The sequence below is a fragment of the Amblyomma mixtum genome, chromosome 1, assembly GCF_055824585.1.
Source record: "Amblyomma mixtum isolate Tamu chromosome 1, ASM5582458v1, whole genome shotgun sequence".
NCBI lineage: Eukaryota > Metazoa > Arthropoda > Arachnida > Ixodida > Ixodidae > Amblyomma > Amblyomma mixtum.
In genome coordinates this window covers 94,988,016-95,008,772 of record NC_143012.1, presented here as the reverse complement: position 1 = coordinate 95,008,772, position 20,757 = coordinate 94,988,016, and the positions used below count along the sequence as shown (strand labels likewise).

The 20,757-nt window shown below is 47.9% G+C and overlaps 2 protein-coding genes across 2 annotated transcripts in view; one reads left to right on the top strand and one right to left on the bottom strand.

Annotated features, from left to right (window-relative positions):
* Positions 1–19,578, top strand: part of Rad23 (UV excision repair protein Rad23) — a 35,917-nt gene extending 16,339 nt beyond the window's left edge. The window contains exons 6-9 of the mRNA XM_089554760.1: positions 1,868–2,122; positions 4,880–4,966; positions 11,560–11,742; positions 18,799–19,578. Of these exons, the coding sequence (XP_089410886.1) occupies positions 1,868–2,122; positions 4,880–4,966; positions 11,560–11,742; positions 18,799–18,909 (636 nt within the window). The 3' untranslated portion in view covers positions 18,910–19,578. The remainder of the gene's footprint in view (positions 1–1,867; positions 2,123–4,879; positions 4,967–11,559; positions 11,743–18,798) is intronic.
* LOC149367252 (uncharacterized) lies at positions 19,566–20,692 on the bottom strand. Its single transcript, XM_089554777.1, has one exon. It carries the CDS (start codon positions 20,373–20,375, stop codon positions 19,938–19,940), a length of 438 nt encoding a protein of 145 aa, XP_089410903.1. The 5' UTR covers positions 20,376–20,692; the 3' UTR covers positions 19,566–19,937.
* Between the last annotated feature and the right edge of the window lie 65 nt (positions 20,693–20,757).

Here is a 20,757-nt window from a genome sequence, read left to right as displayed (position 1 = left end):
GTGGTTCCCAAGATATGGCTTTCCCTAGCAGCCACACCAGGCAAAATATTGATTCTGAGAAAATGGCCTTAGAAGATTGAGAGAACAACAACTTTTTTGTTTCTTGAGATATCTTGATGAAATTTTCAGGGTAGGCTCACAGCATGAAAACCTGAAGAATTACCAAGTTTCATAGAGTTGTGCCCGCTGGTTCTCAAGTTACAGGAGCATATCGAGATGGTTTACATGGGTTCTTTGGGACAGGCCAAAAGAATTTGCAGAATGTGTTGGCACTATGAAGTTAATTTATGATAATTCCTGGATAGGCACCTCAGGCAACAAGGCCCTTCGAAATTTCTTTGGCAAGAAATGTTAGCACAGCACTGAATTTAATTACTACTTAGACATGAACTAATTAACCAAATTTTATTTATCAACAATTCCAAACACAATATCTTCAATAAATGGGCTTTTCTTGCCCCCCAATATTTATTTATGTATAGGATAAAAAGAAAACCACACGGAAATCCGATGAGTGGTTTCTGAGATATGCTGGGATGAGCAGCCATACACGGAAAAAAAAATAAATAATTCAGAGAAAATGGCCCTCGAAAGTTGAGACATTTCCAGGTCTAAAACGATCCTGCTAAATAGCTGGAGTTGTCTCCGAGCTCTTTTTTTTTTTCCCGCCTCTGAGTTGTCACTTAGTCTGTTCCTCAGCCTTGCCCATGCGCAGGGCATCTTTCTCCGCCGCTGACTGACCCGTACATATCTAGGACGCTGGAAGCGTCGATGCAGTCATCGGCAGCGCGCTTCACCATGCGGATGGACCTCATAGAATGCGTCCGCGCACCGAAAGCGTGCCGCGTCTTGAATTTCGTCGTAGGCATCGTGACCGACCACGCAACGATCAACAAGCTGCACGACACCGTTCAAAGGGCACAGCGACCGAGTGTAAAGAAGGCGATCGCAAAAATGGCGAAAGGCGAACGCACCGCACCAAGGAGAACGAGCAGCCGGAGCAGACGACGCACAGGGGGCAGCCGGCGGAGACCATTGCATCAGTGCGCGCAGCAGCCATTAGCAGCCATCCGTTCCCCCGCGTTCTCAATGAGCGCGCGCTTGGTCCAATCGTAGCCTCGGATTTCTGACGCGGGAAACTCAAAAGCAGCCGCGAGGGCCCCAATCAAAAGCTAGCCACGCCTCAAGCACGCTGCCGCCGCCGCCAGCAGCAAAGAAAAGCGCAAGAATTCACGAACAAAACAAGACCAAAATGGCGGCGCTCGGTTCAGCGTGGGAGGAATGGCGCGCGCGCTAAGTTGGGGCATTTTCGGTGCTTGCTCGCGGGTCAGGAGCCGCTGTGGCTTGTTATATTTCTAATTTTCAATATTTTTATGGCGAATTAGACATTGATAATTACAGAAAAGGTAGTTTATAACGTATAAAACCGGAATATATACTTTTCCAAAAATCTACTTTTTCGCGATTTTTTGGTTTTCAAAGGCCACGTCCCCCCTTAAAGAGGGAAGAGAGGAGGAACGGGAAGCACAGTCTCAGTCTGCCAATCAAGGCAGTCTCTCTCAAAAAACAAAACAGTGCCTTGTAAGCCTTGATGGCAGTCGACTGTTGTGGACCGTGGATCTTGGCCTCTGTGAAGGGGCGAGGATCAAGACGGTCCAGAGCACAACGCAGCTTACGTCTTTCGGTCACAAAGACAGGGCACTCACACAGGAGATGAGGATTAGTTGAAACTCAATGGGAGAAGCTGAAGGTGATGATGGTGTGTTACTGTACGGGCTTCTGTGGGGTGTCTCAAGCAGAGTTATGTTTCCCAGGTCACATCTCCAACATTCCAGTGTGTACAGAGGTGGTGTGTGTGTGTGTGCAGGGCATCCCCCCGTCGCAGCAGGACCCCTCGGAAGAGAGCCACGGGGGCCAGGAGGAGTCCGGCGGAGGGACCCCCCACAGCACCCCCAGCGACACCGCCATGTCTCCTCCGCCCCCGCAGTCGCAGCTGAGCGGCAGCACGGGCAGTGGCGGAGGGGGGCCACTCCTCGACGCCCTGGCCGCAGAAGGGGGCGGCAGCGCGGAGGACCCCCTGGGCTTCCTCCGCTTCCAGCCGCAGTTCCAGCAGATGCGACAGGTGAGGGCGAGGGCACAGCTCCCTTAAGGGGGGGACACTGGTCTTGAAAAAAAAATTTTTATTAATGAAGTCACAGTTACGAAATCTTCAGGGAATATGTATTTTTGTGTGCTGATTCTAAATGTCATTTAATTTCATGTAAAACAATTTCTTGAGCACTTATGCACTTTTTATGCAAGTATGTTGCGGACAGTTTTGAAGAAAATTTGCTGCAGGAAACTCGCTGAAATGTATGCCATTGGGTTCTCTTGACACCAAGGAATACAATAAGGGTGAAATTGTCTTCCTGCCTATCATAGAACTTAAGTTATAGAGTTTTCAAGTTGTCGCTTCTGAAATGAGAAGGAAAGTGTGTATTCCTGTTTCTGAAGTGGCAGCTTCAGTACCCTATTGCTCAAGTTCTATGATAGCCGGGATGATAATTTTACCTTTATTGTATTCCTTGGTCTCAAGAGAAGCCAATGGCATGCATTTCAGCGAGTTTCCTGCAGCAAATTTTCTTCAAAACTCCCCGCAAAATACTAGCATAAAAAGTGCATAAGTGCTCAAGGAATTGTTTGACATGAAATTAAATGACATATCTAGAATCAGCGCACAAAAATACATGTGCACTGAAAATTTCATAACTATGACTAAATTAATAAAATTTTCTTTTCAAGACCAGTGTCCCCCCTTAAGCTTCACAGATGATTGGCCCAATATCGGAAATGGATGGTTTTACTCTGGTCCTTTATAGGACGAACCATTGCCAATACATTTCCAATATTGGGCCAATTACCCGTTCCAGTACACTGTAGCGCAGCAAAAGACGACGACACAAGAGGCAAGAGGAGACTAGCACCACGAGCGCTAACGCCCAACAAATTTTATTCTGTGAAGCATCACATTTCTACGCCAGGAAACAGGAATCACATGTGCCAACAGTATCAGTTCCTTAGAAAAACAAGCTCTTTATCTGAGAGGAGAATGGAAGGTGTGCTTACACACGTGCACCCTGACCTATTGATCTTTTTGGCTTCAATGATTTCGCGCGTTACCCTTTCTATGCTTTTTCCTATTACCGCACTTTTATCAAAGAAAAGCTTACAGGTTTTTTTGCTTGCATGCGAGAACGTGATCAACCAGCGATCCGCCTTGCCCGTCTCGTGTCCTCGTCTCTTGCTGCGCTACAGTGTATCGGAACTATGCACCAACAAGCCCAAAAAGCCACGCTACTGAACAATCACCCGTGCTGCTTGATGGTGGGGCGGTGTTCTCTGGAAGCATGCAGCCTTTACAAAAAACTGCTCCGTCGTGAGCACTCCCTGTGTGAGCCCAGAGCTGCGGGAAAAGCGCTTGATGGACACCTCAGTCATGCCACGAGGGAAGGGATGGGGGAGGGAGTGAAAGGAGGAAGCGAGAAAGAGGTGCTGATGCAGTGGAGGGCTCTAGAGTGATTCCGACCACTTGAGGTTCCTTAACCCTTTGAAGGTTTTTGCCGCATATGTACAGCGGCGGTTTTCTGTGCCGCAAGGTCTTTGCCGTACGGGTACGGTTTCGATCTTCCGTTTGAAATTTTGCGCCAAAAGAACAATGCGTGCTCACTGGGGGGTGCTGCCACCTCTTATGACTTACAAGAAGTGTTTGAATTTTGTGCTGCCTTCTTACGGAGATAAGCAGAACTTGTGTCTAGCTTTAGCGCAGCGGCACAGACTGCGGCAACACCCCTTTTGTAGTTTTGGTTTCGCCGCGTGATCGCAACGGAGTCGCGCGAAATTTGAGTTTTCTTTTTGTCAGCACTATCTTGCAGGGGCTGCCAAAGTTGATTTCTATCTTTATTGGCGCTGCTCTTAGCTTGCTTATCACCGTTGCTCGCGAGGTATTCTCGCCCTCTGTGGCAACGCGCCTACGCGGTTTCGATTCCGCCGCGGGATCGCAACGGAGTCGCGCGAAACGTGTTTTCTCTTTGTGGGCACTGTTTTGCAGAGGCAGCGAAAGTTGATTTATTCTCGATTACATACATTTTGTAGATTCAAGGTCCGCAATAAAGTAATTTGACCACCTGAGAAAGTTTTCTTCAAAATAATTCGACCCTCAAAGGGTTAATGCGTGCTGGCATCACTGGGTCAAATGTTTAGGGGAATCCCCCCAAGGTGGAGTCGATTAGTAATAAGGTAGTGATTACTCACTGGCATCCACCCGAGCGCAGCCATATGGCTGCAGAGGAAAGCTATACAGCTTTCTCAGACACTTCGTAGTCGGAGAAAAACAAACAAAAAGAAACTTGCTGACATCACTTGTGGTGCCGGAGAGAGAGAAGCATGATGAATGCAAAGAGTGGGGCTGTAACTTTTTATGGGACTTTCGAGAAGATGTTCTGACTGTACAATGCGAGCAGTATTTCTTAATCTTTTTGTTTGTTACGTCCAGTATCGACTTTATTGCTTCTTTAAGCTGCAGTGGTGAAGTAAATGCTGCTGCTCTGACTTTGGCTGTTTGATTAGGCTGAGAACTTTTCAGCAGGAGCTTGTGTAAGTGGATTCATTGAGTGATTTATTATTTCTTCCTGCATGGTGCCCCCCGTATACATCAGTGATGAGCAAAGCCTGCCGCTTGTAGAGAGAGGGCTGCAGGCAAGGCGTTGTGAGGGTGCTGTTGAAAGATGCTGCTTGCGCTTTCAAAATGGCCGGTGGTAGTTTGTAGGGGAGGGCTGCAAAAAAAGAATTGCTTTGCCTGTGCCACTAACAGCTGGCCGTGCTGTGCTGCGTTTTCTTCCAGGTGATTCAGCAGAACCCGCAGCTGCTCAACGCAGTGCTTCAGCAGATTGGCCAGTCTAACCCCCAGCTCCTGCAGCTCATCTCGAGGGCAAGTTGCTGCTCCGCTGGCTTTGGGCACTTACTTTTTTTTGTTATAATTATTATTCTCGTGCTCCCCCCCCCCCCCCCCCCTTCCCCCTCGCATGGGCTGCATACAGTGTTGCAGGAAGTGGGAGTGTATTGTGCCAGACGAGAGCAGACTGAGCGTTGCACTTTGCCCAACAGTGTTGTCATGTTTCAGGGGAGTGCACCCAAGTAACGGAGGTCGACATGTACCCCAGCAGCACAGATAAGTGGGCCAATATTACATGCAGAAAACCAAAGCAATGTTCAACAGCAATTGGTAGCGAGGTGCTGGAAGTAGTAAGAGAATATGTCTACTTAGGGCAGGTAGTGACCGCAGATCCGGATCATGGGAGGGAAGTAACTAGAAGAATAAGAATGGGGTGGAGCGCATATGGCAGGTTCTCTCAGATCATGAATGGCAGCTTACCAATGTCCCTCAGGAGAAAAGTATACAACAGCTGTATCCTACCGGTACTCACCTACGGGGCAGAAACGTGGAGGCTAACAAAGAGGGTTCAGCTTAAGTTAAGAACAACACAGTGAGCTATGGAAAGGAAAATGATAGGTGTAACGTTAAGAGATCGGAAGAGGGCGGAGTGGGTGAGGGAACAAACGAGGGTTAAGGACATCCTAGTCGAAATCAAGAGAAAGAAGTGGGCCTGGGCAGGGCATGTAATGCGAAGGCAAGATAACCGCCGGTCCTTATTAAGGGTAACGGAGTGGATTCCAAGAGAGGCAAGCGTAGCAGGGGGCGGCAGAAAGTTAGGTGGGCGGATGAGATTAAGGCGTTTGCGGGGATACGGTGGCCGCAACTGGCGAAGGACAGGGTTAATGGGAGAGACATGGGAGAGTCCTTTACCCTGCAGTGGGAGTGTAGTCAGGCTGATGATGATGATGACCAGTGCTGCTTGGACATTTTCGTTGTCAAGCAAGTCCAAGTGAGGTCTAGATGCTCTCAAAATTGCCTGGACGGAAAAAAAGGGTGTCACACTCTGTGGGAATTTCTTAAAGAATACTTCATTCGCTGCAGGAATGCTCGGAAGGGAGAGCAGACTTTGCAACCAGGCTTTGTTTTGAGGAACTCGGTCAGGATACCGTATAAACGCGTGTAAGGGCCGCACCCTGTTTGCCGGAAGGAAATATTTAAAAAAAGATATGCGTAAGGGCCGCACCTGAACTTTCCATGACCCAGGAGGAAATAGTCTTCTAAATGCACGAGCTGTGGTCTCCGCGATCAGCTCCGGCTGCACAACTTCTTGTGGGATGAGCGTGCACCAGAGCACAGCACCAGCCCAGAGTCAGAAGACTCCGTGAGTGGCGATTGAACGTAGAATAAATGCTGCTCATTCCCTGATTGGAGTTTTTACTTCAAAAAAAATTCAGATATTGCATTTATGGGCTGCACCTTAAAAATTGGCCTTCGAACCGGGGAGAAAAAGTGCGACCCTTAAATGCGTTTATACGGTAACTTCTCGCATGAGGCAAACAATGGGAGAACATTTGCTTGGTTATCAGAGACTCAGTGTAAAAACGTAATAATAATAAATTGCTTCACGTGTCCCTCGGTCTAGGCGAAACAGTGAGTGCGAACTACAGAGACTATGTCAATGGTGCTTGCAGAGTATCCTCAGAGCACTTAAGAGGCAAGCCAGAAGTGGGGGAAAAAAATGTTTTCTGCAAAAAGCTTTCCTTCACGTTTGTGCAAAGATATGGCAGAGCTTTCTTAATGCGGAAGCATTCTTGCAGGGGTTGTTCTTGTGGGTCTGTAGTGAATGGCACCGTCGCACCTGGCTGCGTGGAGTATATACAGTTGAATCTCGTTACAACGAGTTACAACGACGTTAAAGGGTCCTGGAGATAACTTCGTTATAGCCCATTTTGACCGTGCTTCAAAGGGGAATTGTCATTCCTTTGTTATATCCTTTATTTCGTTCTAAACAGTTTCGTTATAGCGAGGTTTGACAGCAAACACATTGCGGAAGGAGCAAGCTATGAGAGAGATTGTAAAACTAAGACAGTTACGAGATTCCAGAGCCTGCACTCTCAGAGTCAGCTCAGCACCGTAAGAGCATGCCACCTAATTTTGGTGTCATGATTTCTTCTCTGCAATGTGTCGGAAAACACTGCTATTCGTGAATCACCATGAGGCATTTGTCTACTACAGCTAAATAATTTATAATCGACTTTTTCTGCCGTGCTGTTTCGGTTTCAACATCCGAAGGATGGTTACGATGTCAAAGTGTGTTTATACGTCACATGAAGCATGGAAAAACTGTGATATAATTCACTACAGTGCTGAAGCCAGCCTTCGTTAAGAGCTGGAATGACAACGAATGTAGAAGCAGTGATTATATCACAGTTTTTGCATGCCTCACGTGAGCTATAACCTCTCTTGGACGTCAGTCATCTTTCAGCTGTTGAAACCAAAACAGAATGAAAAAGAAATTTGATTATGAATTATTTAGTGGTCTTAGGAGAATACCACGTGGTAATCGATGTTTAATAATTCATTATGCATCATTACCAAGAAGAAAACTCGTACCCAAAAGTTAGGCGTCTATACTCCTGTGCCCCCCCCCCCTGTGCCCCCTGTGCCCCTTGGTTTCTGTGGCTGTTGGCTTCTGTCATATTTATAACGAGCCCCTCATTCCCCTTCCCTTGTTTGCTTAATTGCTTAGCGAGGGCCTCGGTTCTGGTAGCCTTGACGCCTTAGGAAGCATAAGAGGGTTCTCACGCAGCTTCCACCCTCTCCGTTCGATGACGTTCTGCGTCACATCAGCGGTAACTCAGGACGTGCTACGTCCGCCGTTTATGAACGTGGGTGGCGCTGATGAACACTCTCAAGGTTAGGTTATTTGTAAACATAAATACCCCCGAAAGCAGAAGGTTTGACAGCCGTCGCCGTAGCTCAGCGGTAGAGCACCGGACGCGTAATTCGGAGGTCGTGGGTTCGGATCCCACCGGCGGCAGGTGGTGGTTTTTTCTTCTGCTTTTCTAATCAGTTATCTTTAAACGATAACATATTCAGTAATATTCTAAATTGATCAACACCACAAAATAAATAACTTAAAAAAAAAATCCCCTGTGCCCCTTGGTTTCTGTGGCTGCTGGCTTCTGTCATACTCCTTTAAGTGGTTCAGTTGTCCTCGGCACTCCTTTTCTCGTCTTGTTTTGGAATCTGAAACCGTGCCGAATATAGCACGCCCCTTTCGACTTCGCACTGCAACAGGATCAACAACTGGACTGATTATACAGTAGGAAAAAAAATAGCACGATGGATCAAGCATAGAATGGAAAGGTACAGGGCAAGCACAGTCTTCTGCATGTCTTTCTGTCTTGCGCATTTCTATATTTCATCCATTGTCCGGTTTGGCATTGTCTATCATCCAACAGTGGCGGCAGCGTTGGCGTTTGTATTCGCATAACGCGGAAGAGAAATCATGAGCAAAGGGAAGTGGTGAAAATCACCATGCTATGGATTTTTATTTTAGCACATCTGGTGCTTCGCCCAGGAGAAAGAACTGTTGTCCGAAACATTCTAGCCTTTGAAGGTGTATGCATGTCTCCCTTTAATTTATGCGCAGGTCATTATGCACCGCGAATAACTTTTTAGGCCTTATACACCACTGTTCTATTACTTCATGAAACTTCACACCCATCACATCTTATTAACTCTTTCGCTACCGCAGAAAAATGGACGATTTGGAGTGTACGGAAAGAGAATTTTTTTTCACAAGAACTAATACACCCAGCACATATTGCAATGCATGAAATTGTAGCTTATTAGTTACACTTCTGAATGAAACAAACAGAAGAGTTGTGTGTGCGAAAGTAAATGAACACTTATTTGTGAAATTTGCTAAAAACACAAAAAAAGTATATAGCAAAAACAAAAATTACCGGCTGCACTAAGCCAGAACTTGATTAGAGGAAAACTGGAATATACAAACTGTTGCACATGTTTATAGCTGTCATTATTCACAGTTTCAGCTATGAGAAAAATTTACTGCACTTTCCATGGCCTGTCAAGTCAGGGGTAATGACTATGGTGCCACTGTGAGGAGCAATCAGGGGTGAAGATGTGAAGCAGAGGTAGACTGACAGGTGCTTCACATAAGGTTATATCTTTGTTCCTCCCTTGTTCTCTGATAGCCGAGCTTGCAGTTTCTTCTTTTTTTAATTTTTTTCGGTTAGTGTTGAATGGATTCTATGGGAGGATTGAGGGCGTGGACTTCATTTCCCTCATCATACCCGAAGATTTCTTGAATGAGCTGCTCCCTGAAAGCCAGCTGATAAAATTTGGCATTTTAGGCGAGCTCTAAAACATCAGAATCAATGAAATAAGTTTTAGCGATGTGGTTCGAAAGCCAGGACACTTTCCAAGTCTTGCCAATAGATGCTGCCGCCACTGAATCATCCGGGTCCGTTACGTGCAAAGAAAAAACAAACGAAAAAAGCGAAAAACCAATTTTGAGAAATGATTTTTGATGGCAGAGGGCCAGAATAGATTATTCTGGTATTTCAGCAGAAATAAAGTCGCGGCAAGTCAACAATTCCAATGTATATGATGATTCCAATGAACATCAGCATCTCCAACAGATTCACGTCTTCCCATGAGCCGTCACACCGAACTTGCTGAAAATCTTCATCCATGCATACTTATTAGTGTTTCCGCACACGGTCCTCATCGTTTCCGCCGTGAAGAGCATCAAAAAAAAAGTCGAGAAGTCGAGCTAATCTCCGAGCGCCGCTCCACAGCGATGTGCCGATATGGACACCTAGCTGTCGTCATGGTTGAAAAACGCGACGCGACCTTGAGCATTTGGCAAACTGCCTTCGCCATACGTTGTCAAGACCCTGAAGGACAAAAATAAACCACTCTCATCAATTACAAGCCGTATGAACCGCAGAAAACTCGCAGCGAACGAAAACAGAACTTACATGCAAGTACGCGCTCACGTTCCAGGCTCCCGAGGCGAAGTCTCGCTGTCGAAACCGAAATCCAACGTTTGTACATTGTTTCCCGACTAATAACCACTGCTGTCGTCGCAAAAAACAAAACCGAAACCAGCCGACGTACTCGGTGTCAGCTTTCGTTTTCGAGGAGCGCGCGGCGACGCGGACGCCATTTTCTTCGGCTGACGCCGCTGCGGCTGTTCAAAGTTTTATTTTTCACGGCGCCCACTCATGTCAAAACACTGAAACAAAGGCTGCAATCGAAAGAGCAGTTGTTGAGCTCGCTAGCTAGGTGGCGGAGCACGCACACGACTCTCCAAAATGAGCTTTTTTGCGCGGGCGATTTAAATCGATCATATGCGATCGATGGCCTATAGCGCGGTAGCGAAAGAGTTAAGGGGGGAAGCTGGTCTTAGAAAAAAAATTTTTGTTAATGAATTCACAGTAATGGAATCTTCAAGAAATATCTATTTCTGCGTGCTGATTACAAATATCTAATTTAATTTTGTGTAAAAGAAGTCGTTGTGTACTTATACAATATGTTAGGTAAGTTTTTGCCAACAGCTTTCAATAAATTTTGCAGCAGGTAACTTGCTAGGACACATGCCACTGGCTTGTCTTGACATCAAAGTACGCAATAAGGGCAAAACTGTTGTCCTGCCTATCACAGAAGTTGAGTTACAGGGTTTCGAATTTGCCGCTTCACAGACGAGAAGAAGCTGATGGTTTCAAAATCCTGTAACTCACCTTCTATAACAGGCAGGATGATAATTGCACCCTTATTGCATAGCTTGATGTCAAGAGAAACATTGCAGTCTAACAAGTTCCCTGCAGTAGAATTCCTTTCAAACCCTCGGAAAAAGTTACCTAACATATTGCATAAGTGCACAGGGGCTTGTTGTACATAAAATTAAATTATACTTATCTGGAATCGGCACGCAAAAATGCATGTTCCCTGAAGATTTCATAGTTGTGACTTCATTAATAAAAATTTATTCTTAAGACCCTCTTCCCCCCTTAACCTTTCATCATCATCATCATCATTTATTTGACCCTTAAAGGCCCCTGGGGGGGGGGGGGTATTACATAAGGGGGGGGGAGTAGTAGATTAAACATGACTCACATTGGTGGGGGAAAACCGTTTACCTTGTGTTTGGTGCTCTTTGGCATGACATGCCCTTGCACCATTGAAACTCACCATCATCATCATCATATTTTGGATTTGTGGCACCCTTTGTGTTCGGCAATGCGAACTAGTGCTTGCGCTGTTTGCTCCTCTGAGTAGTGAGAGCACTGCTGCTGCTTTGCACGCGGCCATTGTGTGGCCGTCTTAACAGTGGCCCCCCCCCTGCTGTCTGTCTGTCTGTGTGTCCCCCCCTGTGCAGAACCAGGAGGCCTTTGTGCGCTCTTTGGCATGGAATGCCTTTGCACCATTGAAACTCACCATCATCATCATCATGTTTTGGATTTGTGGCACCCTCTGTGTTGGGCAGTGCGAATTAGTGCTTGCGCTGTTTGCGCCCCTGAGCAGAGAGGGTGCTGCTGTGGCTTTGCACACAGCCAGGGTGTGGCCATGTTAACAATAACATCTTAACACTGTGTCCCCCACCCCCTGTGCAGAACCAGGAGGCCTTTGTGCGGATGCTGAATGAGCCGAGCCCCCCTCCCGGTGGGGCCAGCCAGGGCGGAGCGGGGGCACCGGCCGCCGGTGGTGGTGGCCTGGCCGGCCTGGGCAGCGGTGGCGCCCCCATCGAGGTCAACTACGGACAGGTGACGCCCCAGGACAAGGAGGCCATCGAGAGGGTGGGTGCTTGCCCCTGCCACCACTTACCATTTGGGCAGTCTCTCTCTCTCGCGTGATTGACTCCACTGGCTGGCCCTTGGAGCAGGGCGTTGAACTTTACCGTATTTTCCAGTGTATAAGACGCACCCTTGTACAAGACGCACCCGCCATATATGCAGGCTGTCATTGAAAAAGTTGGCATGTCAGACGCACCCCAATTTACCCAGTTAGGCTAGAGAGGCTTAATTAAACACGCTTGCGCGACCATCGCGAAATGCACCGTACCTGTGAGAAATTCTTAAGCAACGCTATGTGATTGGAAAAGGCAGCACTCACGCCTTACCCGCCCACGTTTTAGCAAAAACGAAAGAACTCTCCTTATGTTCATAACATTTTATTTCTACTTAAAACCTTCGAAGTCTTCATCTTCGGACGCGCTATCAAAAAGTTTGCATGTTTCTTGAGGCAACGCGACTGAAACATTCTCTTCGCACTATGTACACAGAGCAAACAAAGTTGCAAAGGGTGACTAAAAAAAAATTCCGGCTTGTCTTGTCTTGACAATGGTGAGAAGCGCGATTGTCGCCATCTTTTAGCATTTCACATTACTTTTGCTTAGGGCCTCCGAAATGGCCGCAGTTCATGATCCGAGAAGTCGTCATTCCCGCCGTTTCATGATAAAGTTCACCTAAAAAAGTTGCGTACGGCAGTCCCCGTATTGAAGTATTAACCATGTTACAACTGCGTTATTGTTAGTGACATTTTTTCAGTGAAAAAGCTTGAACATGAACCTGAGTAATTTCTGAACTTGCAAAAAAAAAAAAACAAAATTTGCATATAAGACGCACTCTTGTATAGGACGCACCAGCAAGATTTTTGAAAAAAAAAGCCGCATCTTATGCACTGGAAAATACGGTAAGCAGGGGCAGATGAATCCAGCCCAGTTCTACTTTGCCCTTATTGCCCAGCTACACACGCTAGCAGTGGAGCCCAGCAGAAGTTGCATGTGACATCCACTGAACTCATATTCGTTTTCCCAAGTCATTCATAATGACTAAGAGAGCAGTTACAGGGGCTGGTTGGTGGTTCATCATGTGGAAACCACGCTGTACTTAAAGTCAAGTATGTCTTGTTTGTTTAGTACAGCGCGGTTTCCACTTGATTCATGATGAAACAGCAGCTTTGCCCTGCAATTAAATCCGGAACTTAATTTTGCCAAGCCTTATGGGCAGCGATGACCTGGCTTAAAGCCTGCACTGTATGCCTAGCCGTAAATGCACGTACAATGGAACCCTGGTTATGCGGCGACCCGCATTTTGCGGCGAATTGGCGTGGGCCCGGTGAACCTCTCACAGGGATAATGCACTCAAAAGCTCGATTATGGGACGGAAAAGTATGCATGCCCTGCTTCATACTATGGCCGGTGGGAACCGTCCGGAACGAGACACACTGGCAGAGCACTTTATTGGTAGACGTGATGCCAACCAAGCTGGTTCCAGATCGGAAGCGCTTGGATCGACTATTAAGGCAGAAGCCTTTAATGCCTCATCGTTGTAAGCAGGAGTTGTCGACAGAAATGTCACGCTTTTCAATTGGTCGAAACGGTCGTGACGTCACAGTGCGCGAATTTCAAACGGGGCCAATTGTACTTTGGCTACTAACCATGCAACCAATTAAAGGGATCGTATAGTGATGCTCCAAGTAAGTGGGACTTACTTAACCAATTAGCCTAATTAACCTTTCTAGTCAGACCAGGTAAATAAATAAAACCGAGTAGGAAATTGGCAGACCTCGGGAATAGAACCAGGGTCTCCGGAGTGTGAGACAAGCATGCTATCCACTCCGCCATGCCAGCTCGATGGTTTGGGAAGAACAAAGGTGCGTCTAGTGAATATGGTGTCTTCCTTCACTCCCATCTTCCTCCCTTCCCATTACAGCGATGTTTAGGTGTCCACCAATGTTCAGGTGTCCACCGAGATATGCCAGACAGATACATTTCCTTTCCTCAAAAACCAATTTACCAACGCCTTTCCTCAAAAAGCGTTGCCCTGCAACGCATCGCGCCGAACGGGTGGTGGCGACAACACGCTGTCGCGTTCCACTCCTAAAGGCGAAGCTTGAGCGTCATTAATTGGCAGTTAATTAATGCACCAACAAAATGTGCAGTGAACAATCGCGTAGCCGAATGCAGCACTCAGGCTTTCGCCTTTCACCACTTTAGCCGCTAAAGTTCCTCGTAGTTTTTTTGTGTACATTACGGATGCGCGTGCAATAACTGCAAGCACCAAAGGGACCCAGAGTGACGCGCAGTGCTTCATGCAGCCAGTAGCAGTTGCCGCTGCTTGTGGATAACAAATACAGCAGTTTCATTTGATGCATACAGTCGCCGAACATGCTTCTGGATAAAGTGATCAAGGGCAATTAGCAAGAAGTGCCGGTCCTACGTAACGTCAGCGGCCCGGCTGCCAAGTGTTTCCCAGGCGTGCGATTACATCGGCGCTTCCTACAGAGTTGTCACACTGCGTAATCGAGCAAGGGTACAACCGGCACAAAAATAAACTAAAGCGCAGCTTGCATTTTATGTCGTGTAAACGAGCACTAGCAGTTTGTACACAGCGATGTAAACAAGAACACTTCAGCGCAGTCATCCTCACCGGTGCATTCCTGGGGAAATTTCGCGCTTATGTGGTAAATGCTCAGTGGTGTACTATGATTTTCAGGCACTCATTTAGCGAGTACATGAAATATTTGGTAAAGAAGCAGCAGAAGAAAGCAAGCAACACCAATGAAAACCGACGTCCACAGAGCCAAAGCAGTCGTCCGGTGGTGACTGTCGTCCACTCAGGGCCAAAAAAGGCGGAAAATAGTCCTTGAAATATTTGTGCTTTGTTGTGACTGTTTTATGCGAAGCATACTACTTTAGCTACCACTTCAGCCCTTCACCGTGGTTATGCGCCTCCAAATCACGTGATACATGACGTCACACCACGTGACACGATGACGTCACGACAGTGGAGAAACGGGGGCCCACCTCGCGCCGTCGCTGTGGTTGTGCGCCTCCAAATCACGTGATACATGACGTCACACCACGTGACACGATGACGTCACAACAGTGGAGAAACGGGGGCCCACCTCGCGCCGTCGCTGTGGTTGTGCGCCTCCAAATCACGTGATACATGATGTCACACCACGTGACACGATGACGTCGCGACAGTGGAGAAACGGGAGGCCCACCTCGCGCCGTCGCTGTGGTTGTGCGCCTCCAAATCACGTGATACATGACGTCACACCACGTGACACGATGACGTCGCGACAGTGCAGTAACGGGGCCCACCTCGCGCCTTAACTGTGGTTGTGCGCCTCCAAATCACGTGATACATGATGTCACACGACGTGACACGATGACGTCGCGACAGTGGAGAAACGGGAGGCCCACCTCGCGCCGTCGCTGTGGTTGTGCGCCTCCAAATTACGCGACACGATGATGCTTCGCATTCTCCAGGCTTAACCAAGTTAAGCCTCAGCCATTTTTTTTCGAGCAGTTATAGCAGTAATTGAAAAGGTGTAGTCTGGGGTGGTGTTTCGAAAGTAGAGCGAGCATTTTGTTCACTTGTTAAAATTAGCAGAGAAAGTCCGCGCAAACTTAGCTCTGCATAGCACAAAAAGGACACGGACGACACAGAACTGGATCGGAGAGGTGCTATCCCGTCCGGTTCTGTGTCGTCCCTGTCCTTCTTGCGCGTTTTCAAAGAACAGTTACCAACTAGCCCAAACCAAGCTACTGTTAGCACTGCAGAGTCCTGCTGCGAAGCAGTGTGCTGCCATTTGTAAACATGGCGTCCGCCAAGTTGGTCGAATATCCTGCGCTCAGCAGCTGGACGCTGATGCTGTTTCCTTCTTAGTGGAGCCGCCAGTCACGGGGTGAGGGGCACGGAGGGGCACGGTTTGCAGATCGCGCCGATATGATTGGCTCAGGTCGCCGTAGCCTTCACAGAACTGCAAACAACTCGTGAGATCGAGTATAGCAGGTCTTCCTGGTATAGATTTATGGTATATTTTTATGGCACGCAGCCATGAGACAACGAGGTGGCAAAGACGACTTTGCAGCTAGTTCTGGTGTGAGCTGGGTTTTTGTGTGTTCTGAACTGCTGGCTGTCTCACCTGCCACTCAGATAACTGCCATAATAATATAAAGATTCCACAATTTATTAACCCATTTATCGTGTGATGGGGCCTAAGGTCGAGGGACTCACTCATGAGTCGACTTACTTGGGCCCGCTCACGCTCATTTCAGATCATGATCTGAGTCGTGAGTGAGTCCGAACTCGCAATCAGTTCATGATCAGAAACGTCATGACTCACATTCAGATGATGACCCGAGTTGTAAACGAGTCTGGACTCTCATTTATATCATGATCAGAAACGTGAGTGAGCCCAGACTCGCATTCAAATGATGATCCGAGTCCTCCTGGTCAACCTGGTAGAGTTTGGGCCTATCAAATCAAATAAGTCCATGATGTGAGGTTGGAACAATCCCATGATTCCGAGTGAATCCATGACGCCGATTGGGCACAAGTTTGTAACAATCATAAACACGAGTTTCCTGTGCACTAGTAATACTGAATGCGCTTTTGGTTGCGATGATGATGTAGGGAAATTTCACTGTTTCGTGGTATGTGCTGCTACACACTAGAAGATTACTTGAAGGAGAAAAAAGTTGATTAGTCGCCGCGCTTGGTCTCGGTATTAGATCGTGGTTGTTCAAGTTCTTCCTTTTACTGTTTTTTAACTGGCTGCCGAAAACATGCAGCAGACTCAGATCTTTAAATCCCGCAAGAAGCAGCTACAGGTCTCTCCTGGTGGCAGCTACAGCCAGTCCTGGCTAAGGCTATCTGCAGTTAAGAGCTCGTCTAACCACCATCGCATCATCCTCTCTATAAATAACATTTTTTGGTGCTTTAGGCGCTTAGCTTGGGCTGTTGGGCGTAAAAATGATTCAGCTGTCCGATGTGTGCGGTTATAGGAGTCCCGAGTCAAGTTCAGCCAGTGTGAGTGATGAGTTCAAATGTTTGAATGAGCGCAGATGACCCGTGATTCGAAATGAGTCCAGATGTGTCGTGAATCGAAATGAGTGAGACGTGAATCGCTGTGAGTGGTTTACCCCAGATGAGTCATGAGTAGCGCCCGGAAATTTAGGCATTTGCCTAAACGTGCCTATAAACACCTAAACGGGGGGTTTTTGCACTTGCCTGCTTTTTTGTCATTTTTTTAGGAAATACTACCTATTTAACCACACTTTTTGCCTACAAATGCTTAAATCCAGCACATTGGTCCTCGGTGCACGCACAAAAGGCGCGGGTCTCGCCGAACGTTTTTCTCGAATTGTAACTTGAACGCAGTGTAACGAACTGTTTATCTCGAAGTCTAGCAAGAGGCGAGTTTGGAAAGAGACCTGACATGCATTAGTGCAAACTTCTCAATATTGACGGAAAGGATGACAGTTGGAAAAGGCTGGACTCTCAATAGATGAATCGTTGAAGGTTGTGGCAGAAGTACCAGCAGCACTTCGGCGACTGGAAGGAAAGGGCGCTACTGCTTCTACGAAGATGCAACAATTTGTAGAAAAAAAAAGATGCCTCGAAACAATTTCCCAAATCAGAGACCTCCTACGCGGAGACGATACGGCCACATCACCTGAAGGCCTAAGCCTTTATCAACTCTCATGTTTTAGGTTCGCGCCATTAAGTTCATGCGATGTCAAAGAAGCCTTTTAAAGTAGAAAGCTATGCTTAGCGAAAACTGAAGGCGCTTCAAGTTCGAAAACTTGAGAATGCGCCTTATTGCTTCAGTTAAGGACTGCGTACGCTCCGTGCTTGACTTACAAATCTTGCACTTGTGAATAAAGAGTATTATTCAAAGCGCCTATTTTTGCTTCATAGCGCCTATTTCAGTATATTTTGGAGCCTAGATGCCTGCCTATTTCGGGGTTCTTTAGCGCCTAAATTTCCGGGCCCTAGTCATGAGTCTGAGTGAGACAAGAGTCACTATGAGTGGTTGACCCCGGACGACTGGTGTGTCTGAGTGAGCCCGAGTGGTGAGCCTAAATGAGTTTGAGTGAGCCCGTATATTGACTAAACTTTTGTGAATGAGCACTCGTTATTTTGCCGAGGTATGGGTGTGACTGATGGCAAGCTCACTTGCATGCCTAGGACTTCACATGAGAGAAGCCAACAGCCACAGAAACCAAACTTCACATGTGATTCCTGTGATTCACATTAGCAAGCCAGACATCGACAACAGTCTTGGCAGTCATGTAGCTACTAAACAATGCCAAGACTTGCCTGTGTTGGAAATGTATAGAAAGTCGAAGAACATGCCTGATGTAGACTTCCATTTGCACACATTCCCAGTCCTCACAGAATGGTTTGCATAAGTGCCATGCGATCTTGCCCATCTGGCTTTGTAAGAAAGGTTGCTTCCATATTATGTGCCGCATTGTGTAAGCTGCTTAGTGGACCTGCAGTGATTTTGTAATATGGGAACTGATCATGTGCTTTAAATCGAGATGAGGGCTGTTCATGGTCAAAAGCTTTTAACTCTGGGTGGGAACAACCTGGCATCTCTTGATCATATTCCCCGCTGCGGTGGCTCAGTGGTTACTGCGCTCGGCTGCTGACCCGAATGACGCGGATTCGATCCCGGCCGCGGCGGCCGAATTTCGATGAAGGCGAAATTCTAGAGGCCCGTGTACTGCGCGATGTCAGTGCACGTTAAAGAACCCCAGGTGGTCGAAATTATCTGGAACCCTTCTCTAGGGCGTTCCTCATAGCCTGAGTTTCTTTGGGACATTAAACCCCAATAAACCGTAAACCATCTTGATCATATTGTGTGTGCGGTTTGAAACTTGCGAGCATGTACTGTTGCCACTGAGTGGAGCAATGGTGTTAGAAACCGAAATACTGGTTTGAGGGCCCCAAGAATAGGTCCTATGCTGTGGCTACATTCTGTTTCCCCTGCCAACTAGGTTGTCTCGTGTGTTGTGACCGTCTCGTGTCCTTTTTCTCTCCTCATTGCAGCTGAAGGCGTTGGGCTTTCCAGAGTACCTGGTCGTGCAGGCGTACTTTGCGTGCGACAAGAACGAGAACCTGGCTGCCAACTTCCTGCTCTCGCAAAACTACGACGACTGACGCCTCTCGAGGCCGTGCCTTAAAGCCCTGACCTCCACTCCTCCCTTCCCCGCCGGCCGCACCTGACCTCTCCGCCCCCACCCCCCTTCGTTCGTTTCGTTTTCGCACGACAAAGAAAAAAAAAAAAGCGAACTTGCAAGGGGAAACAGAACGAAAACTGTGTGCGTGCGTTCGAGACAGCTTCTTTCGTCTCCGCCCTTTTTTTTTTTTCTTAACTAGAGGGTATTTAATAAACGCGAGCAAAGGGGTAAATAAAAGTTGCAAACCAGAAGCGAACGAGCCCATGCTCTCGCGCTTGACTGAAGGCAACGGCCTGCCTCCCATGACGTCACCGACGCGTTGTGACGTCAACGTCGGTCGTTTGGGTGGGCCTTATGCAGCTGCTGCTTTCACTTTTGTCGTCTTTTTGTTTTGTTTTCGCGGTGGGAGTAAGGGCGTGTGTTTGTGTTGATCCGTGTTTTTTTTTTTTTTTTTGTACAGGATAAGTTTGCCTTAAGTGATGTCAAGAATGGTTGTAAGCGAGAGAGAAAAAAAAAATGGCAATCTGCGGTCGCATTCGAGCAGTTCGCACCGGGAGAGCGAAGTGCGTCGCGGGTTCGCCGAATGCTTGCTGTTCCTGTACGCGGTTTATAGAGTGTTGAAAATAAATGAACTCATTCGCAACGAAAACGTGCTTTATTACTCTGAATACTTCATATACACACATCTCGAGCATGCACGTAGAACTATATATAATGTGGATTAACAGTAATAGGTTGTGCTCTGCTTGCGGCCGCAGACGCATTGCAGAACGCGCCTACGATCACAGTCTACGCGGTGGCCCGCCTATATTGCCGACGCAGGACTAATGTTGGCGCGTTGACAAGCATTCAAAATGCGCGCACAATGCATGCGCCATGCGAAGTCGTCTGCAAACGCGAACAAGTAGCAGACGAAACCGCGTGCACTGAAGATGCGGTATATTGCATGCACTACACACCTAACCGTCTGCGGAGAGGGACGACATAACAGACGAACAGCACGGGGGGCTACTTGGCAGAGTTGCGCTTCTCCGAGAGGTACATGTACGACGTCGACTGCGCGCCGCCGCCGGGCATGTTCAGGCTGGTGGGCGACTCCGGCGACGTGCCCTCGGCTGTGAACGGCTCCGGCACGTTGCTCTGCATGTGCGCGTACAAATTGACGCTGCTGCCGCAGCTGTACGCATCCGTGTTTTCGGCGACGTGCTCGGCGGGCGCGGACTGGGTGGCCGAGTCGTCGCTGGCCCTCGTGTAGTTGTGGGTGATGTCCTCGATGCGCGTCGGGCTGAAGGCGACCTCGCTCGCCTCGTGCTTGCCAAAGCGTTCTCTGCTCTTGGACGTGTCCGTGTCAATGTCGTGCGGCGCCGAACTCGCCGACGCGGCTTGGTTCACGCGAACACTGCCGCACTGCAGCGATCGGCCCAGAACTCGCGGAAGCGCCTGCATCTCGCCGCTGTCAGCTGGTCGTCTGCTCTGGGGCACACACGATGGAGGTTGTTGCGAGGCGTCGAAGGCAGGGCAGCCAGTTTTCTCACTCCAAACACGTACTGCGCTGTCTGCGACCTAGGCGAGGTGTGTCGGAAACGCTCCGCGGATCGTCGCGCGCGCTGCAAGTGCGCGAATCGCGCTGCGGTAGCAACACGGTTTCGAGCACTTACTAGCAAAACGTAAAGAAAACAAAACGAGCCGTTCACCTTGACTCCCTAGACCGATGACGCAGCCTGTGCACGTGCACTGTGCTCATCCCTGTGCTACAAACCCCGATTGCATTCGAGGTCGGCACTGCGCGTAGATACAAAAGAAAAACAGTAATCATTATTATTGCAAA